The sequence below is a fragment of the Carassius auratus genome, chromosome 4 (genome assembly GCF_003368295.1).
Source record: "Carassius auratus strain Wakin chromosome 4, ASM336829v1, whole genome shotgun sequence".
NCBI lineage: Eukaryota > Metazoa > Chordata > Actinopteri > Cypriniformes > Cyprinidae > Carassius > Carassius auratus.
Genome location: NC_039246.1, coordinates 9,011,164 through 9,038,126, shown reverse-complemented (window position 1 = coordinate 9,038,126; position 26,963 = coordinate 9,011,164). Strand labels below are relative to the sequence as shown.

General features: G+C 36.3%; 1 protein-coding gene across 2 annotated transcripts; it reads right to left on the bottom strand.

Annotated features, from left to right (window-relative positions):
• Positions 1-12,524: 12,524 nt before the first annotated feature.
• On the bottom strand, positions 12,525-26,586 carry LOC113058170 (synaptotagmin-10-like). 2 transcript variants are annotated; one of them, XM_026225840.1, is made up of 7 exons: positions 26,280-26,586; positions 24,466-24,928; positions 20,525-21,086; positions 14,915-15,035; positions 13,953-14,124; positions 13,386-13,515; positions 12,525-12,886 (listed from the first exon to the last, which is right to left on the bottom strand). In XM_026225840.1, the coding sequence occupies exons 1-7, from the start codon at positions 26,584-26,586 to the stop codon at positions 12,815-12,817; spliced, it is 1,827 nt and encodes a 608-aa protein (XP_026081625.1). In that variant the 3' UTR covers positions 12,525-12,814. The 2 variants fall into 2 exon arrangements, with proteins under 2 accessions (XP_026081625.1, XP_026081634.1); XM_026225849.1 differs by having other exon boundaries at positions 26,265-26,549.
• Positions 26,587-26,963: the final 377 nt, after the last annotated feature.

The following is a 26,963-nucleotide window of genomic DNA, read 5'->3' as shown; positions in this document are numbered from 1 at the left end:
CAACACTGACTGCTCCAACAAAGTGCAGGTCACAGGAAAACACAAACAAATATAATTAATTTTAGGCAGTTTTATCAATCATAATTTTGAATGTGTTTGACAGATTTGCCGGATTTGTCAGTGTCCACTTCTCCTGCCACAGCAACATCAGCTTCTCCTCCAGTTTCTCCTCCAGTGCGCTCAACATCAGTCTCTCCTCCACAAACTCTCTCCGTCCCCCCAGTGCTTGTGATTGTTCTGGGAGTTGTGCTCTTACTGCTCTTAGTGCCACTGCTTATACTGATTCAGCAGAACAGAGTGATGAGGAGAGGTAAGAGAGATCCAGAGACTGTCATGTTGTGTCTTATTCAGTGTGTGATCAGTCATGTGTTGTGAACTGACAGCAGGTTTGTCTGTCTACACTCACAGCTCTCTCTAAGAGGAGACACAGGATGAAGACTGAGGCCGTTTATGAGGAGATTCAGCACAGATCCACTAACAGACAGTCTCTTCACTCAGAGGGGTGAGTCTGTCGAAGTAATCACCTTTATAATTAATATGAAAACATTTTATACTGTTGTTGTAAATAGCCAAAATTATGAATTTATAGCTGAAGGTATTTGTCTTTATCTGTTTTTTTTTTTTTATTACTGTGCTGACAAGTCTAATGATTCTACATGTCTTTTTTGACTGTTAGAGTTAAAGATATGTTAATCCTGTTAGGCTTCCTGCTTTTAACCACAGAATTCAACAGTGAAAACCACATCGCTGTGTTTGTGCAAGCTGCAGTCAGGGTCATAGGAGAGCACACAGGTGTTTGTCTGTGGGGGAGGTTTCAACAAGATATCCTACTCAGCATTTCTGAACTGTCTTAGTAAAGTAAAAGTTCACCCAAAATAAAAATACACACTATCAGGCTATCCAAGATGTAAATGCATTTGTTTCTTCATTGGAAATGATTTGATGAACTTAGCGTTACTTCACTTCCCCGCCATTGGATCCTTTGCAGTGAATGGGTGCCTTCAGAATGAGAGTCTATCCCTTGTTGTCCTCTCACATCAAAATCCACCACTATGTTTGTTTAGAAGTCAATAATTTATTGGTTTTCATTTATGGACAAAATGGACCAGCAGGCTCCAGAAGAATGTCAACACCGATAGACTGAATTGTGAGAATTTTCCATACTAAAACAATCATTATAAAATAAATATGAAATAGGACAGAAAATATAACTTAGTCCTAGTTTAGCGAGAGTGATGTTGTATTTTTGGACATATTGTATGATTGAGACCTATGATGACGCCTCAACCATGAGAGAAGGTTATTTTTACAACCTAGTTTTTTAAAGTTTGTTTTGGCATGACACATATTTGCATAATATGCATCTGCTGTACTAAAAAAAAAAAAAACACTGAAGAATTATGATAACATTGTTTGTGAACAAAATGTGAGAGCTGTAAGGGGTGAGTGTCATGGTGTTTCAATCAGACATATTTTATGTTCCATCTAAAACAAATAATTTTTTACGTCACATGCAATTTCAGCTAAAGTAGTCACCATCTGGTGCATATGTAGACTAAATTCAGAAGATATTGCAAAATTTACAGATTTATCTTCATTTCTTTATTGTAAATAATTCTTGCAGTTTTATTTTTAAATTTCATTTGATAAAAAAAAAAAAAAAAAACCTTGAGGCTGAATTAGTAAATAACATGCAGTAATATAAATGGGGCCAATGTTTAATATACTTCAAAACAAATGGTCAAATGTGACCCTGGACCACAAACCCAGTCATAAGGATACATTTTCTGAAACTGAGATTGGTACGTCATCTGAAAGTTGAATACATGAGCTTTTCATTGATGTATGGTTTGTTAGGATCGAAAAATATTTAGCCGAGATACAACTAGGCTATTTGAAAATCTGAATTCTGGGTAAAAAATTAAATAAAATGAAAAGAATCTTTAATGCTGTCAAAATGAAGTCCTTAGCAATGCATATTACTAAGTTTTAATATATTTACGGTAGGAAATTTACAAGATATCTTCATGGAAAATGATCTGTACTTAATCTCCTATTGATTTTAGTATAAAAGAAAAATTAATTATTTTGACCCATCTTTTTTTTTTTTTTCTTTTTTTTTTTTTTTTTCTAATCATACAAATTAACCCGTGCTACTTAAGACTGGTTTTGTTGTCCAGGGTCACAAATATTAGCGATTGTTTTGTTTTGATCAAAATGTTTGCGGTCCCTTTAAATCCTTATGGGCATTTGATTGGCGCCCATGCGCTCATTTGTGACTTAATTGATTGTTTATGAGCTGAGTTTGTAGACTCCAGCAAATAAAATAAATAAAACCTTATTTCAGGAATATTAAAAAGATTATTCCCATTACCTTCAATTTATAATCCTTATTAAAGGAAAATGTAAGCTATGACCTATCTAAGCACATTTTAAGAGTTGATAATATGTTGGTAACGTTAATCAAGTAACATTATTCCTGTTCTGATAGCCATTATTAGTTTTGTCATTAGTAATCCCATCATAAATTGAAAAGTCTGCTAGTGTGTTGCCTTTTTTTGGACTCGGTACACAATGAGGAAAAGGCCTTTATCTTAAGATTTTTGTTGGATGGTTTGTTTATTTATTTATTAGGACTGGAGTGGTGAATGCAGTGTTTATAATTGACTTTCTTCTTCTTCTTTTTCCCCTTTCAGCTTAAGTAGCTATTGTCTGACAAGTCCTCCAGATATGAATAATATGGATCTTACAGGTTAGAGAACTGTTTGCTTATTGACTGACTATGTGATTGAAGAGTCTCAGCATTGTAAATAGATTTGTATTCTCAAACTATAATCCTGGGAATTTATATGTAACATCTGTAAAACTTTTTTTTTTCAGTGTAATTAAAACAGTCAATGTCTGCTCAGGGACTGGATTTATGAAGTAGTCGAAAATTTTTTAATTGAAAATCTGATGCTTTGCTGTGATGCCGGTTTCAAGTTGTTCAAGCAGCCTAAACCAGCGGCCTCTCTCTAAAATGCAATTTATCACACTTTGAATGTTGTATTATTGTTTTGTGTCATTTAAATAATATTGTGGTAATGGATATGGTTAAACCCCAAAACCTAAATCTTGTACCATATTTATCTTAATGAATATACAATTTATCAGTATGTCATGCTTGAAAGTGACCAAGGGGACCAGCAGGAACAAACTGAGGTTAGACGAGGTTGCATGATGCACACTTTCAACTGCAGTTCACATTTTGATCACAAGGTGGAAACGTGTGATTGAGGAGATCTAGACTACTTAAATATGTGTGATGTCTCTATCTCTGTCTGTCTCATATCCATCCTTTTTCTTAAAATATAAGTAAAAACAACAACAGCTAAATTATCCAGTTCTTAATTTACATTTTGGCTTTCATCAGTATGTATTCATTCAGTTGCTATTGATCATCAAATTAGGGCCTTGCTAGGTCATACTGCTCTGCTGTAACCAATGGCCCAGAGATGAGAAAAATTCACCTCTTTGCTCTTCAGTACAGATATTGTGCTCATATTAATCACTGGTCTATTCATTGCAGTTCAGCTGGATGGTGTTGTAATGCGAAGTGTTACTCACAAGCAATTAAATCACAAATGTTCTCCGGCAATAAAAGATGCGTTCTCAAAGAACAGCTGTGACTGACACCAGCTTTATCTGCTGTCTGGTCACCGTGGGAACGCAGGTATACCGATTAAATTCTTACAGAGACTGCAGAAGCAGACGGGGGTTTCCATAGAGACTGCAGGAGGCCAAGTCCACAATAAGCAACCCCCAAAACTATCTTTACTGCAGCTCAAACATTCTCTGAAAACTTCCCAGCCAGTTATTAGATAGATAGATAGATAGATAGATAGATAGATAGATAGATAGATAGATAGATAGATAGATAGATAGATAGATAGATAGATAGATAGATAGATAGATAGATAGATAGATAGATAGATAGATAGATAGAAAGAAAGCTGTTCAATGAAGAAACAAACTTTTTGGATGGCCTGAGGGTGAATACATTTCCAGCAAATTATCATTTTTGAGTGAACTATTCTATATGGAGGCAGCTGTAATTCTTGTGCCGTCTTATATTGAAGGAGGGTTTGTTGCACCTCGCTACCATACCAAATTTTACTATTTAAGCAAGATATTCCTGTAACCCTCCAGCTTCCTATCACTCTATTGACACCAGGATGGATAGATCGGTTTAGCACACAGCACTGGCAGGCTTATCTCCACTGCTCACCAAATTGAGATGGGACCTGTGCCTAGCCGACGGTATCAAGCAGCTTTAGCCCGACCATGCGGGCATCAATCTACCGCCCCCTCGATGATCCTTATTCTCATATTTCAAGCCTTTCAATGCTCAAGCCAACAGCAGAGCCTTGGCTTCCTGTAATGGACATCAGACTCTGACCACAGATGTTTTGCCTGCTGTTAAATAGCCAATAATTATGAGCCAGATGGTGAGCAGTCTCACTTTAGTGCATATTGCAGATATTTGCTAAATACAGTTTCAAGCCCCAGAATCACCTGCTTTTTCTTAGTTTAGATGAGACTAAAGATACATTTAAGAATTTGAAGAGAATGGAAAGTTCTGATTGATCTGTAATGTAAATCAATGCACCAATGGCTGAGAATTAAGGATGTACAACAATGATGTAATTTAGTGTTTTATATAATATATATATATATATATATATATATATATATATATATATATATATATATATATATATATATATATATATATATATATATATATATATATATATATATGGGGGGGTGAACTTTTGTGTCATTGTTTATTTTTCAAAGAAGGAGGGAAAAACTGCAAAGTCTTAAGATTAATCATGAACAAATGATATTTTAATTTACCTCTTCAGCTGCAGCATTGATATTAGCGTGTGTTTTGGTGTACACGTCTGTAAGAGTCAACGGGTTATGTCTCACAGTTCAGTGATCTAACAGTGCACAGTTGGCGGCACCCACTGACTCTGAGAACAACAAGTTTCAGTCAATGACTCATGATGTGTGGAGTGGGCGTCTGGACACTCATTCATAGAAATAACATCTCTTATGGACAGAACTTAGTAGCTGAGTGCCGCTGGACAATTTACACAAAACATTCTATTTGTGTCCGTCTATCCATCAATTTGTCTGTCTTTTTTTTCCCTGTGTCTATCAATTTTTTCTCAATCCACCTGTCTTTCTTTCTGTCTTTTGTTCTTTCTTTCTGTCTGTCTGTCTATATATTTATATTAGATCCATTAGTAATTTATTCACCCATCTATCCTTAGTTAGTTTATTTATTGATTTGTTCATTTGCTCTGTCATTATTTCTGTCCCTCCCTCGCTCCCTCCCTCGCTCCCTCCCTCCATCATTTGTTTGTTTCATCCATCTGTCCATCTGTGTGTGTCATTGTCTGTTCTATTATTCTGTCTATCTAGAATTCCTGCCCACCATTAATCAGTATAGTAAAGGTTCCTTTAAAAATGGATGAGGTCAAAATGTATAAGGAAATATGGCCATTTGGTGTTTTATGTGTATAGGTCATTTATGAGCTAATGAGAGCTGTACAGTGTGTGCAGAAAGCAGGAGAAAGACACAAGTCTGTATAATAATAGATAGAAAGTAACCATAATGGCTTGCTCCCCATTGATCATTGTAATGAATGTCAACATAAAAATTCACTGTCACGTTTCTCTGTTCTCGCTGGCGATTTACGATATAACATCCTTAAATTAGGCTCTGTAACAGGAATAGACAATCATGCTTAAATCCAACACCACGCTGAATGAACGAATGCGATGTATGGAGCTTGGATTAAAACACAGGTTAAGTGCTACGAGTATGAAGTGATTGTGAGTCAAACCCAAAGGTATAATTCCAGGGAGTTAGAGCTGGAGATCTTTAAATAATAGGAATGCTGTCATAACACAAGAAGTGGATGCTGTCACTAATCCTAGAGAGTTTCAAGCATCACTGGATAGGACACATGCTAAATAAATAGGAAGTGTCTTGAAAAATGTATCTGCTTTATTAGAACATAATTTAAGGGTTAGGGTTAAGTGTAGGGTTGGTGAAGGGTGATAGAATATACAGTTTGTACAGTATAAAAACCATTATGCCTATGGGATGTTCCCACTTTTCACAAAAATAAACATCTGTGTGTGTGTGTGTGTGTGTCTGCGCGCGCGCGTGTGTGTGTGTGTGTGTGTGTGTGTGTGTATGTGTGTGTGTGTGTATGTTTGTGTGTGTGTGTGAGTGTGTCAAAGGATATCAGGCAACAGAGCTCTAATGAAAGATGATTTCTGTTCTCTGATCCAAGGGGCAAGATGTCTATTTCTGGTTCCTCATATCAATACACATCCACCGCCGGCACCTCTGTCAGTAGCTTGGAAAGTCGGCGCTGTGCTTTGTATGGGAGAGGGCTCTCACCAGCCTTTTAAGAAATAAAGACAGTAATGGATTAAGTTATTTACAACAAACTGCATAATGCTCAGTAAGATGAATGATAGAGATTCTCTTAAGCAGTCAAATGTATATTTTGTAAAACGTATATTGAAAAATTATACTAAGCTAAATTTTAATTTAACAAAAATGCTTTAATATGCTTTTAGAAGAATGTGTGTGTACCGAATAGACATGCATATTGAAAAATTATATATATATATTTTGTTGTGCATTTTTAACATGCTTTTTGTCATTATGCAGCCATTTCATGCTTATTTGAGCATATTTTTGCACATTTAGATTGACGTTTCTAGATAGTAACTGAAGTATAGAACTTCATTTTCTTTTCACGTATGTCAGTGCAGGAAACGCAGTCAGATAGGGCACATTGACTGTGGGTACTCATCCAGAATGTGTGAAATATAAGCAGCAGAAGTGTGATGCCCTCTAATAATTAAACCTTCAAATGACATGACAGCTTCTAGCTGATGATTACAGAAGGAGACGTGCAGTGTTTATGAGTCAGATCCATATGGAAGCATTGTGTTCACATGTTAACCAGAGCTGTTAGAAGTAAATCATTGCTACCTATCCTCATGCTTATTATTCAATCCACAATTTTTAGTTGGGTTTCAGCATTCAGATCATCTTGGCAGCTGCTTGATCAAGCCATGAACCACAATGTCTGTGAAGCATTGCAGGGTGACTGTGATGACCCTCATAATGGAGAGATGAGCGCCCTGTCCACTACATCCCCTCAACATGACAACACTCATATATCACAGAATAACCTCTGGCTCACACTGATCAGGATAGTGCTAATGCAAAATCAAAAATGGGCAGAGCGACAGATATAGGACAGGATTGGTTTACAGCAGAGCTAAAATCCATGTGCGAGGATTAATTCACTTAAAAATTAGCTGTGAATGTTTATAGAAAGAGGCTACAAGTTTAGATGTGTAAGTAACAAGGATAAATGCAAATTGGTGTTTACATGGCAAGAATGAGAAACCCAAACCATTTGAGAGCAACAGAAATTGCAGTCGAAGATTGTACAGCTTCAGGTCAGCTCAACTTTCTGCTAGTTTCTCAGACATCAGAAAAGCACAAGTTGTTCACAATCATGAGGCTTTCATCACGTCTTGCATTAGTCAACAGAAATGGCTAGAATGGAGAACATGTCAGACGTCAGCCCGATGGGAAATACATGGACCCTTGTTGCCTTGTTGTGAGTGACAGTTCAACAATTAAACTGACAAGGTGAACACATTCACACACGCTGGCCCTGCAGCCTCTATCTAAGGAGACTAAATGCACTGTAGATTTCATAACATGCAAACAGCATGCAGGCTTTGACCACTCAGATGTCCAATCATTCCTGTATAATGGAAGCCAGTGGGGCGTTGGAAGGACGGTAGCTTGAAATGCTTTCTCTAATGCTTTATTCCTGATTGCTGTTAGAATAATTGACGGAGACTTGCTTGTATTTCATACATTGTTGGTTTTATTGAGCAGTGATGTGCTATTTTCAGTCTGGAGAGGTCTATCAGACATATTGTGTCTACCTTTCCAAACCTGCATTGTGTTATAGAAGAAGAATGACAACCAATATTTGTAGTGTAGCTTAGGATGTGACTTGATATTCCTGGAGCTAAGAGCTTGCATTATTTTATATTTTTACAGTACAGAGGTCAAAGTGATAGTAATGCATATAGGAACTAATAATGCTGTACATTACAGCAAAACATTGTATTATCATGTTATTACATTGTAATAATACATAGAAATATTTAAAAGGTAATATTCTACCAGGATTTGCTATGTTCACAGATATATCCTTTAAACCTTAAAAAAAAAAAAAAAAAAAATCACATGTTAAACATCTGAAAAATCAATATGGAAAATTACTTCACATTTTATTTTTCTTGAAAATTCTTCCACTTTTCCACTTTTCTTGAAGTACAAAATGTTCTCTTCTCAATCATGGCATTATGTATTTAAGTATTTTTGTATAATAATGCTAAACCACATATTTGACTGACAGTAAATGGCATGCTATTTTTTTCTTGTATAATAAACTAATAATAAAAAAGGCCATTGGAGTATTTTATACAAGAAAATCAAATTTCCATCTTCCTACTTCAAAAGTATTTCTTGCCAGTTCTTTGTAATAATTTGTAACATTTCTGAGTGAAAATTGTTTAAAAACATTGAAGTGTTTTTCACATAACAAACCCATTGGGGATTATACAAATCCTCTCTTGCTCACTGTATCAGGGTTTATTTTGCGACGATGACTGGCTGACTCAGTCCTGTTCCACTTATCGGGCTGAAAAACGGCTTAAATGTGTTAAACGAACTTGCCTCTGGAATCTAGGCCTTTGGCAGTTCATGGCTCATGATAACAAGATGTAAGCTCAACATTAGTACCAACTGGTTTCCTGCCATATCCCTCCCCAGCAGACTGAGGAGATTGCAAGCCTTTGAGGCAGACGACTCTTTGATATCCGCAGAGATGAAGGAAATAGCAGTTGCCTGTCAGCACGATCAAGATTTTTTTAGGTGTGCCAGGCTTTTGATGAGGCACCTTTTAGCAGTCCGAGGCTCAGAGGTAAGATAGAAAGCTCTGCCTCATTCAACCACATCTCCTTTTGTGTTAAGCTTGGTTTTTATTCTTCAATACTTGCATCATGTCACTGGTACCTCTATTTTCTCTTTAAGCCGTTTGGCTCTGGTCTCTTGTTAAATGCAGTATTGATGTGGGTCAAACACGTTATCTGAACATGAATAGTTCACAGCTGCTTCTTTTCAGCGATTACATTTTGATTTTTTTTTTATATTGATTTCAGCAAAATAAGAGACCAAATAGGGCCTTTTCAACATATTGTAAAAGCATTTTTCACTTAAATATTATAAAATATGAGACACTTAAATTTCTTGCTCTTCTTAATAAGCTTGAGGTATTTCTTTCTGGTGCTCTTGCTGTCTTTCCCTCTCTGTCTGTGTCATTATGTATTAAATATCAGAGAAAGCCTTATTACATCTGAACAGTGTGATGCCATTAAGTAAATTGTCTGAAAAATTGGTACAGTGCAGCATACAGAGCTTTCTCACTCAGTTCCTGCTCTCTGAAAGACGTCCATCATCTCTCAGAAGATACAGTATCATTTTTACCGTACCGTTTTCTACTTTACCCATAGTTGCTTCTTCTGAAATTGGCAAATTAAAAATGTTTCAAAGTGTCCGTGTCATTTTGAGTTAACATTTATTCTATAGTAAGGGATATAATAGGATATTCTGTAATAGAATATTTGAGTAATTAGAATATTATGCAATTTAAGTGAAAAAAATATATATAACTGTTAAAATGATAACCAAAAAAAAAAAAAACTTATAAAAGTCAACTTATAAAAATACTCATAAAACTATAATACTATCTACTGTATGTGTACAACATCATTTTATGTGAAATCTGTCATGATTTTTTTTAAGTTTAAACTTTGAGCTACGAAAAACGGAGTAATTGTAAAATACAGTTCGACAATTCAGAATTTATTTAGTTAAAATACATTTGAAACATCCAGTAAAATCGTATTTCAAATATTTAGTGCATTTTTGTTTTTTTTTCTTACAAAAGTTATCACAAACTGTACACATCATGACTACATGTATAGCGATCATTTTAGTCCTGTGCAAGAATGACAAAGAATCACCGAGAAGCAGTTCATTAATAGCAAGAACAAGAAGTTATCTTAGCAAGTTGAGTGCTAACCAAAACAGTTTTACAATTTTTAGAGGCCATTACACAATATATGCAAACTGTGTATAAAGTTATTCAAGATCACAAGCCCATAGTACAAACCAATCACCAAACAATCCATAGAAATGCACTTTCACAACATAACAATTCGAAGAAATCTGGCAAAGTTAAATGAAATAAAAAATAATTCCTTTCAGAAAGAATATTTGTATACATTTCTAAACAATATCTAATATACTGGTATGAGCATGCTACAAGAATACTACATCTTTGTTCTATCACGCCGACCGAGCTCTGGGGCAGAAACTGTCTTGTGCAAATGAAAGATAACAGTACACAGCCATTTGTGTAATTGCCATGATTGCATTATTACTTAATGGACACACCAGAATATACTCAGAAAACACAATTGTCAGGGTCCAGCTTTAAAACATTAGGGGCCTCATTTATAAAGTGTCTGTATGCACAGATTTAATCTTAGAATATACATACGCTTAAATCCACGCCAAAGCTCATATTTGTAAAAACTTCCTTTGATGTGGAAAAGTGCTTAGTGTAACGTCAGGGTCTGAGCAGAAGTACACACTTGCCGGTTTTTGTAAATGTAAGATGTTCTTCCGGCTCACTGTTCTAAATGAAAGGACTAGGATGATGAATGGTGATCTTTTATATGTTAATGACATTGACTAGGAGTCGTTTACAAGGAAGAGAGCTGAAAGCAATCAGTTGCGTGCAAGTTTTCACGATTTCACATCTGAAAGAGAGGCGTACATGCGTTTTCTATGCGTACATTCATTCTATGAATCATACATATGCATATTTGAGAGATGATTGTAAGGTCACATTTAGGATGGTTTCTGTGCAACATTTTAGAAATGAGGCCCTAGGTGTGAAATTACCATGATGTACCATATTATTTGCATACCGACTGATTAGATGCTGGATGATTTCACACAATGAATACTAATTCTCTTACATAACAAAACTCAACTACATGGATACTAATCAACAGACAAAATTCATTCAAATAAAAAGTAAATCAAGGCTTCTTTATTGTCCATCCATTTTAAATTACCACTGAGCAATTTTTCCATTGTACTTAACGTTTGTGTGGTTGGCAGTGCTTCACCTCTCTTTATGCAGAAAACGATGTTTCAATCACTTTAATTGCTTTAGATGCTATATATTCATCTGAAGATGGATCTGCATATGGTAGATTTGGCTAATATTCACATGATGGAATCATTTCTAACATATTTACACACAACTTTGTGTAACTTTGTGAGGGTGCCAGATGCCATTAAAAGTCAATTTACTTCTCTAGTTGTTCAAACACTGAGGAGTGGGATGATTGTTTTTAGATTTGAGAATTTAATATTAGGCAAGTGTTTCATAAATTTGAAGATATTATGAGTTGAAATGAATGTATGTACGTATTTTTTTCTTCAAAAACAACTATAATAAAACATGCTACATCATTTGGCTACTCTAGATGTTCCATTTGACCATAATTTTCAGCACATGCTAGCTAAGAAAAAAATTATCGGTTTTAAAAAAAATGGCTAATTATAATTACATTTTGGTATGTTATGACAGCTGTTAGCCTTTAGTGACCTCCTGCTTGATATATTTTGTATTTTGTGCTTTTTTTTTACATCAATACTGAATTATTGTAATATTTTCCGTTTATTTAACAACTTGAACGATGTTCAAGTATAATGAGCACATCATTAAATGTTAATATAATCAAATTACAATACATTTAAATACCTTTAAATCAGTATGCTACAACAGTTTTATTAAAATAAAGAGTCTTTAGAAAGCTTTTTAATGAGCAAATAGATTCAGTTTGTACGTACAGTAAACATGCTTTTTGAATATGCTTTCTCCTTCATAATTGCCTCTCTGAGTCTTGGTGATAAATGAAATATCCATCCTGTCTCAAATTAGATAAAACACAAAGATTTATACTTTTGACATCCAGTTGTCTTGGTTGATATAAATAATTGTTTTATATCAATTGTAAAGTCTTCTTAATATAAAGAGAGCCAGATTCTTTATAAATAATTGTAACAATGCTGACATCTCCATTGTTCTCCATTTGATCACATGATTGCATGAAGGTTTTGCATACCAAACCAGTCTTGATTTCATATTCAAACACCTCTTTTTTTCTCTCCCCAAACCCTGCATCATATTTGTCAAATGTTTTCACCAGACAGGGGAATATGTATCTGAAATGTTCAAGAATATGACAGGATAAGCACTATCATTTCATATGTCTGTAAACTGACATGTCATCATTATACTGTCAAACAGCAAGAGACTTCACATTATTTCACTGTCAGCTTCAAAGTGACCTGAAAACTATTGTTTTAGGAGCTCATAAACTCAGCACCAGCAAAATGTCAAAGAAACTGTGAGATGTGGAAACTCGATTGTGTCTGTAGCAGGCATACCAGTCATGTTTAATTCTTTGCCAAAGAAGAATGCAGCAAGCTAAAACTAAAGAAAAATATACCCTATTAATTATACAAACCAAATATGTTTTGCCATTAGATTTGTGTTCCGGGGTGTTATGGGGTCTGTGGAGGTTTTGGGGATGGACATGATCCTTGACTCTCAAAACTGGATGCTCTTCCAGGCCACTGCAGGGACGGATGAGACCAAAACATAACAACAGAGTAGTTTAGGAAATATTATACTTAAATACACTTGGCAAATGGATCAGAATTAGCCAAAAAGCACTATATCAAGGCTCAATCTACATAACACTGTTGCATAAAGTTGTCATTGTTATTTTTCTTCAATAGTTCACATTTTTACCACCCTGTCAACATTTGTACTGGTCCCACCGTACATTTTTTATGCAATTGTTTAGCAACACATATGTGTAAAAACATAAGATTGTGTAAAAGATATTTAAAAGATTGAATTGGGCCTAGTGAAAATATATAAATATGTAATTAATTTGACATAAAAAAATCATTTCGACAAAATTGGATAATAATAAATCATTAATCAATAAATCCCGCAAATCCAAATGTTTACACTTTGCAAGGCATAAAAACTACATAATGCAACATCTTTACTATTGGGAAAGTGCAAGCTGGGTCTGGCTTTCTGCTCCACTTTCTAGTTTCTCACCTCACAAAGTGCATGCCAGTGGGTGATGGGCTTGCGTGGATAAGCCAGCATCTCGTTCCAGTGGTCCCTTCCAAGACCCTCTGCATCCGGCCCTGTCCTGCATACTCCTATCACTTCATTGTGTCCAACTCTGAAAGAGAAACAAAACATAAGACTTTATTTTAGTGGTTTACTATCTTCCCATGACATTTTATGACAGGAAGGATGTGCATTTTCGATCCAGTTAAAAAGACTAAGGAAACCAGTTGAAATAAAAGCAATCATACTTGATCAACAGGACCTTTGGATAAATGCTCCCACATCCACCTACATATATATTTAACTTCTGATGGTTGAACAATGTTTAGATAGCATAATCTGCCCTTAATTACACAGCGGAGCAGAGTTTTATAAGTATCTACATTACTGTTACAAATATTTCAGTAAGAGTTGCCAAGCATAAGTGGTTTGCTTGCATGCTATCTGAATTAATATTGTAACCACAATCATAAATATCATCATGTCAGAATAAGTTATTTTCAGCATGCTTATTGTTTTTTAAAATTATCTGAAGCAGCAGGGACTGACCTGTCGTAATCCATCACCATTATGGACAGGCTGACCTGCTCCACATTCTCAGGAGGGATGTCAAAAATGATGGCCTCGTTATAGACAGGGTTGAGTGTGTTCTTTTTGGTTGTCGTCTTCCGCTTCTTCAGTCTCCGACCATCACATATGAGGGAGACTTTAACGTATGGATCTGTGGAAAGAAGCAAGGTGAATGTGTTTAGAGCTTTTCGCATCTGAAATATGACTAAAAAGGTTTTTCCACATAGCGTTATAATTGTTATTTTTTCTTTTAAGCTCTCTTAACACGTTCTGCTTGCGATATGCCAAGAGCCCACAGGCATTTTAATATCTCACAAAACATGCTTAGCATTGATGTGTCTGTTGATGACTTTTCCCGCTCTCATGAGAACTCATAAATAAACAAATTTTTAACTTAATAACATGCATGAAATTAAAAATTGTATATCATTTTGGGTTTGCAGAGACTCAGGCATAAACAAAATGCAATTAATTTCTTCCGATTGACTGGGGAAGGAAGCGTCTGCCAATAGTTTAATTGGATTCATTTTACTGTATTTTTCTACAATATATTTTTGTATTTACAAACCGTATATAATTTATTTGATACCAGTGACATTTTTTTGTCCAAGTTTAAATACAAATACAAATGCTACGTAAGGTTTCAACAGTTTCTGTCTACATTAAATATAGGACAATAATAAAAATAATAACACTGCCAAGTTTCAGTTCAAAGTACATGTAAAAGGGAATTTTCCATTCGAAGACCCTAATGAATAATTTCAATTTGTGGGAAAAGGGCGTCTGATTTCCCCTTTAACTCAAATCCTAATTAATCTAAACAAACAAAACTTTTGGATTACTGGAAACTGCCAAGCAAATGCTTTGGGGTATGCTGGAGATAAACATGAGCCTAAAGATGGTAAAATTGTGAGGGACAGGAAATAAGGGTTAACACTGACCGGAGTAGCCAGTAATGTCCATGGCTTTCAGATTGCGACACTTGATTACGGTGAGGGTCATGCGACCAGCCGTGGGAAGATAGCAAAGGGAATACATAATTTCACCCAGATCAACACTCTCCTGAAAGAAAAAAAAAGAAAGAGAGAGAAGGATATTGAGAAGAAAAATATTGAGATATTGTATATCTGATAGAAAACTTTGGATAGTCGGATGCTGAGAGGAGTAATGTCTGCACATCAGTGTCCTAAAATAGCATTAAAAATGATCTATAAAATGGTCTGCAGGATCTTCAGCATATATTGTAAGATTATTTTTCGCTTGAGAGCATCTCTAGAGAGCACTTGATGCGACTGCAAACAAAATCCTTATTGACTGACTCTCCAAATAGACTTTTATTTGCCTCGCCATCAACAACATGGCTTTGTGAGATATTGGACTAATGTTTGCTCATCAGGTTTAAACACATCCCTTTTCTATATTAAATCTAGAGAGAGGATATGTCTATAAAAAAAACTTCAGGGAAAAAAAAACTCAGTGACAAAGAAATATGATTTCTAAGAAAGCAAGCTTTTCCAGAAAGACTTTAAGACTTTCATAAAGACTGTGTTTGTGTTTGTGTTGTGTTTGAGAAAGTGTTACTGTGGGAAGTATAGTTTGGGTGGCTGGTTTTGTTGCGATTAAATAACTCAGTTTTGAATGAGACAAATCTAGCTTCCATGACCTTTATTTGCTTTGCAGAGGCGGTAAAGATTATTCTAAAAGGCCAGTATGTATTTTGGTATTTACAGCCTCTCACTCCTGGAATAAGACAGCCATTATTCTCTCAAAGGCAGCTAAAGATAGTGATTAATCTGTCCAAGTAAAGATTAAATACTGATTGCGTAATGGGGAGATACATACATATTTAACCACTGTTGTTCCGTGTTTAAATTTCAGGTGTACCACATGCCTGTTTTCTAGCCTTCCAAAGCAATGCATTTTCCCAATACCATTGATCACTGAGTTTTTGTCTGGTGGTTTTTTATTGTTTAAATAATATTTCATCATATTGATTTACTTTAATTCAGTTTTACTCTGCAATGGCAATCTAAAGTTCAGAAGATTAGGGTAATTTTAATGTTTTTGAAAGATGTCTCTTATGCTCACTAAGTCTGAATTAATTTAATACCGCAAAACAGTAAAATATTATTTCAATTTAAAATAACTGGTTTCTGTTTTAATATATATTTTAAATGTAATTTATCCCTGTGCTGACAGCTTAATTTTCAGTATCATTATTCCAGTCTTCAGTGTCACATGATCCTTCAGAAATTATTCTAATATGCTGATGTGGTGCGGAAACATATCTCTTCTTTTATCAAAAACAGTTGATGGCAAAACAGCAGCATTTGTTTGGAACAAAAACCTTTTGTAACAATGTAAATGTATTTGCTGTCACTTTTGATCAGTTTAAAGCATTCTTACTAAATAAAAGTCATGGTGACTCCAAACTTTTCAATGGTAAAGTACATTTAGTCAATAAAAATAATGGTTTAGTTACCAAGAAAGTGCAAAATGAAACCAAATATTTAATAATTTTTTTGTTAATTAGGTATAATTTACAATTTTTTATCATTCTATAAAGTGAATTCCAAACCATTTGAGAAAAAAGAATCTAGAATTGTTTGCCAACAATATTGTACATGTTAATTGTCATTATCATGAGGCACATTTCATTATAGTAATCATATTTTTTTTATTTTAAATCTAATAAAAAAAGAAAATCTAATAAAAAAAAAGTTTGTTTAGAAACACTGTTGTCTGTAATTGACAAGATCAACACAGATTATATATCAGATGAGGATGTGGTACCTACTCTGCTGTAATATGATGTCAAAACCCCTTTCTGTCACGTCCTATCCCCTCCTCTGACCGCTCTTGTTATCCACAGCACAACTGTTGAATACAGAGAGCCACGGGCTAGTTCTAGAGTCACGTCTCCTATCAGTGTTCGTGTCCAAAGAAATCCACAAATCTTTTTGGGGCAATAATACCCTTCCTGTTTTGGCTGGCCAATTTCCTCTCCTCCAGATCTGAAATGGCATTGTGCCACAGTAGCAATGTACAAAATTAGACCTTCTCATGTCAGCTTAAGATAAAACATAGGGTTTCAATGTGCAGTCGGAAGTGTAACAGAGCAAGGCTGCAATCTATGGCTTCGACTATTTTAGGAATTGAGAGTTACTAGCTTCTTTCCGCAGTCAGGGGCCTAAGAGCAGCGGGTCTGGTTCTGAGAGTCAGTTTTTGTCCCTAAAGGGCAGTTTTCATGCTCTCATAACGGAGCACAATAAGTCGAAGTCTCTCCACCGCCTTTCCAAGCCCAAACATCAATACTTCTGTCTTGTAGCTATGAGGCAAAGCAATAGTCAGTGAAGAGAATGAGAAGGAAATAGCATGAGAGCAATCCAAATGTTAGCAAAACACAACAGAAGTGATTTGACAGGCACAGAAATGTGCATCCCGGTCGAGCAAACAACAGGGAAATGAATAAATATGCTGACAACAAACACAATCAGGAAATTAATGAGCCCTAAAGAGACTGATGCATCTAACAAGTAGGAGGAGGAGATTGCGTTTCCCAAACAGGAATGAGTCACCACAGATTTCTCTCTATGGTGAACAAAATGAAACTGTCACCATTCACTTTGTCTTTGAAGCAGAAGGCAGTGGGACAAGTGGCATAGCAAGTAAACCATATGCAAATCCCCACCCCACCACCACCCAAACTTCAACACTTAACTTGGGCCCTATTGTTGATTTTCCCTATTGTTAACGTTTAAATAACGTTACGTGAAACGTTACTATTCACACACTGTTTTACGGTATAGGCTGAATGCTTGGAAATTCTATTTAAAGTTTTCAAGTCCATTCCTTATTTGTGGCATGCAAGCCACCCAATAATCTCAGCTTTGTGCTTCTGTCAATTTTATGATAAAATGCAAACAATAAATGTGTTTTCTCTTTAATGTTTTGTGAGATAATTCTCCTCAGTTCAAGGGGCATATGAATCAGTTATATTTTCCTCTTTAATATTTGCAGCACGAAATAAACATGAATATTCGAATGCGGGCATGAAAGAATCTGAACAATTTAATACAAACTAATGTCAAAAATGTTTAAAAACGTCAATAAGTCTACATTTTATTGCTGTTTTTTATGTTAAATGTGAAGTATGACGGATGACTTTCCAGTTTCAAATGGGGTATAAAAAATTACGTCATATTTAAAGCTTCCAGTGTTATTAAAAAAAAAATGCTAGTTATCGCACATGCACCTCCTATCTCCTTCAAAGTGCAATTCAGCTTCCACTCTCAGCACAAACGAATGGATATGCACATTTATCTAGGTAAACAATTTTAATTAATACTGTGAAATGCACAAAGTGATTTATGTCGACGTATTGATTTGAAAAGGCTAAATTGATCCAACATACACTCAACTCACTGTCTGCTGCCAGCCACTTGGTTGTTCCTTTAGAAAACAAAAACCTTAATTTAACAAACATAAAATGTTCCAAACATACTTCTAAATGAAATTAATACAAAAAAATGCAAAGAAATATTACCACTTTGCCATTAAAAACCAAAACTGAACTATTTTAATGGCTGCAACAGCAGCTGTGTAATTTTTGAAGAGAGAGAGAAAAAAGAGATGGGCTCCTGTCTCGATAATTCTGATAAACTGTTGGACAAGAGAAATTCAGGGAAATTGCAGGGAAATTCATTTCCTCGTTTCAATTAAAAGTTCCCCTCAGCTCGGCTGGCCCCCAATATGCTCGGGCCCATATGCACCTCCATACCCTGCATTGTTAAATGCTTCTGAGTCACTCACTGTTAGTGAGGTGAGTGTGACGAATGATGCCTTTCACCTCATCGATACAGATCATCTAGCAGTTTAACAAGTCAGTATCTATGTAATAATATATAAAGTCAAACCTGTGTGCATATTACCACTTAAACTAGGGTTTAGTGTTTCAGGTGATGTGAGAAATCATAGATTCTGAACTAAGTACCAAAACATTTTTCTTTGCCCAATCTTTATAACTTTTTTTTTTCTTTCAAAATGCTAGTATGCTCATCATAAGGCTAAATACCTCGATATTATTCAAGTGCTAACTATTAGTGATAGTTAATAAAAAAATATGTATTATTTATTCATGTCACTCCAAACCTATATGACTTTAATCGTGAAATAAAAAAGAGGATATTTTGAAAAATGTCTTGTGTTGCAGTCCATACAGTGAAAGTCAATGGGGTTCACTGGGGTTGTTTTGGATCCCATTGAATGGTATAGTAACTGTTCTGTAAACAAAAACTGTTGTGACAATCTTTAAAATACAATCCATACTCTGCAGAAGAAAGAAAGTCATACAGATTTTAAAGAGTAAGTAAATTATGAATTTTCATTTTAAGGTGAACTAAAATAAAAAATGTATCTGAGACATAATGAGTAGGCTTCATTATCATGAGGGCCAATCTGACTAAGGAACCTAAAAAGAAAGTAAAAAAAAATAAAATAATAAAATCCGGATCTAGTTCATTTTTCTTCTTTTTTTTGCATCTGTAGCAAGCATTTTCAGATGTGTTTTGACAGCTCAGAGCCACCATACAAGCAAACGCCAAAATCCAGAAAGGCGATTGTTAAGTTTGTCTACTTTGTCTTGCAGCACAAAGCACCGTAACAATCCTTGCACACTGGGTTCACAGAAAATGGTGGGCTTTTTTTAATATGTGGCTTTAATATGTATCGCTAGCAAAGCATCAAACGGAGCCACTGACATCCTGAAGTAAACTTTGAATCACCCGGGATGATCCCACTGCTCCTGAATGGGAACTCTACTTCTGCTTGAAGACTCCATGTAGTGTAGTTTTGCAATATTTTTCCGCAACATATTAATTAATACACATTTGACTCAGTCAGCTAAGTTTCTGTGTGTGACCAATTTTTGGAATATGCATACAAAAATTTCAAACTCAGTGTGCAGAGACCTTACCATTTCTTCCTCTACTCTGTAGTCAGTGGGACGGTATAGGACAAACTCCATTTCACACCTGTTGGATTAGTCATGGCTGACGTTTGAAGGCTCTGACTTGATAATCATGCTTCCTGTGGCTCTGGAAACTGGCAATTGGATCTATTTTTGGAAGGGGTACGTGGGTGCCCTGAAAGGGTGAGTCAGGTTGGAGATGAGCCCTTGCTGACACCTGGCTTTACATAACAGATCAATCTATCCGTTAATAAGACCTTCACATTTGTGCAGTCAGATTTCCTTTGATTTAAGCAGAGGTATGTAACCAGTTAGTGAATACAGTTGTCCTTGTATTTCTGTTCGTTCATTCGTTCATTCATCTTTTAAACAAATCTTTGCCTAGCCACCATTCAACAAATTCTTGACAAACATTCTTTAATTAAAATGCTACTTCCCATAAATACACATTTAAATTCTGCATCATGATTGCTACCTTTAAAATGAATCCAAAAATTCAAACCTGCCAGAAATCTGGTCTCAATGAGGGATCTGAGGAAAGTACTGGTTATGACCTTTGCTTTTCTGTACGCACTGTACTTACTGTAGTGGCTGCAAGGATGTCCTTCCAAACCACAGCTTCACGTGATAGGTCAGACAGCTCAAACAGGTTATCGACCACCACCTCTCCGATCATGTCATGACTCGTAAAGCGGTCAAAGTCGTAAACGCTGAAGTGCAGCTTGCGATTGCACAGCTCACTGTACTCCACAGGGAAGCGGAACGTCTCGTCGAACATGGGGTTGAGCGTCTTGCGGTGGACCCTCGTCTGAAACTTCTTTTTGCGCTCTGGAAGCAGGTAGATCTTCACGTAGGGGTCGGAGGTGCCCGTGAAGTCTTTAGCAGGCAGTTCCAGAGCCTTTAGAATACGAACCACTAGAGCTTGTTCCTCGTAGTCGTAGCTGAGGGCAAAGCTCAGCTTGCCGCACGTCTCTACTGGCTCCTTGGCGCCCTCTTCAGAGTCCACAGACTTCTGCTTGTACAGCTCAGGTTTGATACGACCGATACTGACTGCAGAAGACTGGCGCACAGGTAGAGCGTCCATGGTGAAGTCCACACTGGTCACATTCTTCTGCCGTGGCAGGTGTCGGCGGAAAGAATTGTGCCTGTGAAAAGAGAAGTAGTTACAAAATATTTATGTATATTGGAAGTTCTGCATTAAATGGGTGCCGTCAGAATGAAAGTTCTAACAGCTGATGAAAACAACGCAATAATGTAAACTCAAGTCCATCAGTTAAACTATTTTTGAAGTTAAAAGCTGAATGTTTGTAAGAAACAAATGTATTATTAATGAATTTTCAATTTAAACCAATGTTTCTGGTCAAAATATCCACTGGACGCTTCCTCCAGTGAAACAGTCCATCCCTTGTTGTCCTCTCACATACTGTTTTGAACTGGTTTTGCTTGTAAACAGTGTGTGATCTGTGCATAATACTCTCTTGATTCAGACAAGATGACTTTTCCACAAGAAAAATAAATATTATGAGATAAGAAGGGTAAATATGTCTTAGTGGATTTGTTAAATTGCAAACAAGCGTTTTTTTTTTTGCTGATCAGGATGTTTCACTAGTTCACTCTTACATATAATTAGCTGAGGTATGGTATACCATACATATGGTATGGTATGGTATCCGAGCTCGGGAATGGCCCGAACTTAGAGTACCCCCCCCTCCCCGTCTATTTATAAAGTGAACTCGAAGTGAGGAGATGGGGTGGCGGAGGGATGCTGATAAACCGTCAATGGATAGAGGTAAGTCAGCGATATTTATACTATGGGACTGATTACTTGATTATGGTCCACCGGTGTTGGTTAGGCTAAGTATCTAACGCGCTCCTCCCGAATCTTATTAATAAAATTACATTTATTGATGGACCGGAGCTGTATGGATTACTTGTGGATTATTGCAATGTTTTTATCAGCTGTTGGGACTCTCATACTGATGGCACCCATTCAATGCAGATGATCCATCGGTGAGACTGTGATGTAATGCTACATTTCTGTTATCTGTTCTAATTGGGGGGGGGGGGGGGGGACTCATCTACAACTTGGAAGGTCTGAGTGTAAGTTACTTTCCAGCAAAATTACATTTTTACCGCAATTTAATTTTTAGAACCCTGTATATTCTAGACTTCACAAGAATTTATTAACAATAGTTAGGCCGGGATCTTTTTACTATAGAAAACCTCATTTTGGCTCCTATGAGGAAATCATATTTCTCTACTTATCCTCGGTGTTTCCTAGCAACTATAGCACCTTTAAGACGATGACAACAAACAAATGACAATGACAGCATGATACCAAAAAAGTGATGGATTATATCATTAACAAATTTGTGATATATTAATCAAAATATTTACCAGATTTTGTGTTTCCACACAATTGTTTTTGCAGTTTTTCTCACCTGATCTCATAATGACTGTCAATCTCTCTTTCTCTCTCTATTTTGTCCATTTCTTGTCTGTCACCTGCACATTTGCTGCACATCATGTCTTGCAGTTTGCACAATCATCCAATCACAATGCAATGATAAATTGTAGACAGAGTAATTAACTTCTGTCTTCTGATGTTTTGAAGAGCACTTTTTTCCAAAGTGCCATCCAGTGTTTGATGGCAATGTTTCTGAAACATCTTGCCAACCATAATGAATGAACCTGTGAGCCAGTGCCAGATTTTAATTTGTGTTTGTACTCTCCCATATAAGCGATTGTACAGGAAATATTAAATTCCTGTTTTTCACAGACACGTCTGTTACCTGTTGCACTCTACACTGATGACTGATTGCTACACGTGAAATAAAATTATCCTCTCTACTCATTATATTTTGGATTTTAGTTTATGCAAGCTATCTAATAACAGTGTTTTATCATTTTACAGCAAAAGTAAGTTTGATGTATTATATAAACTTCCTGTAAGTTTCCGAATTCAAAACTTCGTCATTACTCTAAAAACAGCTTATATTGAAGGCAGTGGATTAACTTTATTTTTAATGAAATTCCAGACCATGGTAAAATAGTCAGCCGTGCCTATGCATTCTGATGAGAGGGGTTAGTAACAGGACAGAAAATAGCTTATTTCTGATAAACTATTATGCTTTTTTATGTAAAAATCTTGATAACATTATAAGTAGACCTCAGAGCTCAGTACAAAAAAAACTAACAAACACCGGACAGAGTTCACGAGCCCTTTAACTATAGGACTATAGAAATGGAACTGAATTCCATCTTAACTATTAAAGGCATTTAATGGATATTTTTGCTTGGTATGTGCAAAAAAATATAGAATTTATTACTGCACCTAATGGGTTGTGTGACTGTGAATCATATATTAGAAATCTTCATTTGAGTCACTGTAAAACAATAAGAAGTTATATAATAATAGCAGTTATATATATATCTTCAGTTTCTTCCCTAAAATTTAAAACAATAGTGCATTCACTCATAAGAAATAGATGAACTAGCTTCTCCAAAGCAGTTCTGCTCAATTTGGTAATTTCAATTGATGGTATAGCATGAAATTACCAATTTCAAAGAACATAGCGTCACATTTAGCCTATTTTAAAGTCTTTTGACCATGGTTTGCAATTATCTCAACGCATACAGTATCTGGTTATTTATTTATTGTTTCTTTGATTCTTTTATCACCTCTTACTCCAGAGAAGGTAATATTTAAAGAAATGACAGAAGAATAGGAAAACAAGAAAATGTGTCAACCCAAGTCCAGTCAACCAGTCTTTCACAATGCCCTTTGAGTAACTTCTCCTGGCCTTTTCATGCACTGCGTCATTGTGCGATTTATAAGGACACCTTATTGTTACACCATGTTGTAGTTTTTAATAACAATTCTGTGGCTTGTCAGTAGCGGATTCCATAAGGATCCGAGCACAGCTGTTCCTCACTTCCCCAGTCGGACAAACAGTCGCAGCATGTCAGCTCTATTGTGTGGCAACACTAATTACATCCCTGCTTCCTTTAAACACGGAGCCGCATGAAACAAAGAGAAGAAGAGCTGATTGTTTAATTGCTGGGGACGTTTAATACTGTTGCCATGGCGATGTGACTCTAGGGCTCTGATTGGTGAACTGTAATGATTAATGGGCGTATGTAGTAACCATGAGACATCACCTATCAACAGGGTAAATATGTCAAAATAAAAGTTGTGATATACAAATTTTATACATGAATTCCTTTGTACATAGTACACTAGTATATATGTAGTATGCCAATATTATTTTTTACTAATATTATAAATTTTTTCTAACAATCATTTGATCATTATTTAGTTATTTATGTATTTAGCAAATGCTTTTATCCAAAGCGACTTACAGTGCATATATATATATATATATATATAGAGAGAGAGAGAGAGAGAGAGAGAGAGAGAGAGAGAGAGAGGGAGAGGGATAGAGAGAGAGAGAGAGAGAGAGAGAGAGAGATCTCCGTGTACTGTAATTTATCATTTGTTTGGCATTCAGATGTGTGTATCACCTGGAGGACGAGGTAGGTTCAGTTGTCTGCCTCTGGATTTTGGCCTGCTTGCTCAGACGGTCACGCAGTGCCTGCTGCACCTCAGCAGGGATGTCTGGCAACGTCTGGCTGATCTTCATGGCCGCCTCCAAAATCTTAACCGAGCTCCGTCCATTGACCTTTACTTCTGGTACCTTCCTCTTCTTATCCTCCTCATCCTCGTGCTGGATGTGCGATGGCTGCCTTCCCACATTTCCAATTGCATTGGTCTCTGGATGAGTTGAAACAGAACGAGACACCGGAGTCGGGGCCGGGGCTGGGGGGGCCTCGGGATGCACCCCCAGCGGATAGCTGTCAGCATTGGATGAGAGTGCCTTGCTTCTCCAAATGGGCCAGCACAGCTTCCAAAAGACAAAGAGAGAGACTACCAAAAGGGCGAGCCCACAGAAACCTACGACCAGAGCTAGGAGACTTACAGAGATGTCTACAGGCAACAAGAAGAAGAGAGAGTGCAGAAAAAGAGGCCAGATTGGAAGGAGAGTGTGTTGAGAAGATCGTAAAGAACAGAAGGTGAGGGAGAAAAGAGACGAGGATAGGAGAAAGAGATAAATGAACACCAGATGGAGACAGACAAAGACCAGCAATAATAAATGATGCATGACAGACAAACAGGAGAAAGAGGGAGAGAGAAAAAGAAAAGAATGAGAGGGCAAGGTATAAGAAAAAAGAAGACTGAAATGTGCTTGTTTAGTAAAGCAGAGATCAGCAGAGTCATTTTGCTCCCCGGTTTGGTGGTCCAAAGATTAAAAACAGTCCTTTCATAGGCATTAATGAGCTATTTTTTTTAAATGTTAAATATCTCGTAATGTCAATTTAAGATGCAAAAAGTGGCACTGTTGAACTTTCATACGTGTCCAACAGGTGCAAGAGTTTCAGCTGCTTAATGGACTGCACAATGCAGCACATAATTATAGTTGATTGCTGTTTAATGGGTTGAGTTTTACCACCATACTAATGGTGCGACTAACCAATTAGAAATGAGATTCAGGGATGGACTCACTCTCATATATGGACACTAAAAATATAGGAAAATGACTTTAAAAATATATTTATATCATTTGCATAAGTATGTCATAGTGTAATTTGATTTCTATCTTCCAATGCACTCTTGGCCATACTTTACTGTGAATATATCACGCACATTGGTCCTCACTGTTTGAAGCACATTCTTTACTGTCTGACGTTCTGTTAGCTGTAAACCCATGCAACTTGTAGTTTTGTATTTCATTTTGATTTGCTCTGGACTACAGGGCTAAAAAAACATTAACAAAAAAAAAAACATGCAGGTTTATGTGCATTGTCGACGTGTGGTACACGCGAGTTTTTTCACGCAATACAAAACGTTTGACGATTATAATTGTACACAATCATAAAAAAGTGTGGCGGAACCCTATGAAAACGTATACTAATATGTACCCTTCAGGTACTAATATGTACCGCTTAGGGGAAAAGGGTATAAAAAGATGTAGCTACCTTGTAGCTTTTGTACCTGCCGCCCAGTGAAATAAAACTGAGACAACGAACATAGCTGCCATTTTCACACTTGTTGCGCACTGATAATCAACAAGTGGAACCGTTTTTATTTCAGATAATGTTATGAATATAAAGTAAGTTTCTATGCCCGTGAACGAACTTTTCAAACTTTCAGTATACTAACTCCGCGCACTCGTGCTTAGAAAAAGTCTCCTTAACTCGCTAACCAGAGTTCATGGGAATATGTTTGTGAGAGGATAATAAAACATTTTTTAAGTTAAATTTACCTGAACTTCCTTTACCTGGTATGTTGCTCTCCAGTGGAAATATATCCGCGCATTTCTCCCGGTCGACGTGCCCGGCAAGACACAGCTCCGTCACTATTTGGAGAGCCCTTTGGCACAGGCTGATGCCGTCCTCTGTGCGGACATTCATCTCTTTTTTGTTAATCCATCGTATGTTGGACGGTGCGTGAGGATGAGGGTTCATTGGGGCACCATGTGAGCTGGGGAGTGCAGCTGATGCGTAAGGGAATGGAAAGAGAATGGTGCGTCCAAGTCCATGTCCTCCGCGCAAAGGCGCACCAGATTGTCTGGCACGGTGGAACATTGTAGGGGCATTTCTACACTGCCCAATAGGAGACACGCGTTGTCTAGAGAGGGAGGATCATAAACAGGGCACAAATATACATTATGTTCTCATTATTTAAATTCTTCCAATAGAACATGCATTTTCTTCTTAGCAAAAAGACAGAGACTGAGCTGACATTGTATGTAATATATTGCTTATAGTAATTGCCAAGTGTTGTCCGTGGCTTTCAAACTTAAGATGAAGATGTAAAGCAGTGTATAAAATAATAAATGTGAAGTATGACCACTTTAAATAACTTTCTTGAAATAAATAATACAGTCTAGTGCTATTCATGAAATAAACATTGCATGTAAACATTAGATATGCATATCTTTGTTCATATAATATATAATGCA

Coding starts and splice junctions, on each gene's coding strand:
- LOC113058170 (XM_026225840.1), bottom strand. CDS start 26,586: ATGTTCCACCGTGCCAGACAATCTGGTGCGCCTTTGCGCGGAGGACAT. Junction 21,087..24,465: donor GAACCTACCTCGTCCTCCAG/GTGATACACACA, acceptor CTCTTTTCACAG/GCACAATTCTTTCCGCCGAC. Junction 12,887..13,385: donor ACTGGCATGCACTTTGTGAG/GTGAGAAACTAG, acceptor CCGTCCCTGCAG/TGGCCTGGAAGAGCATCCAG.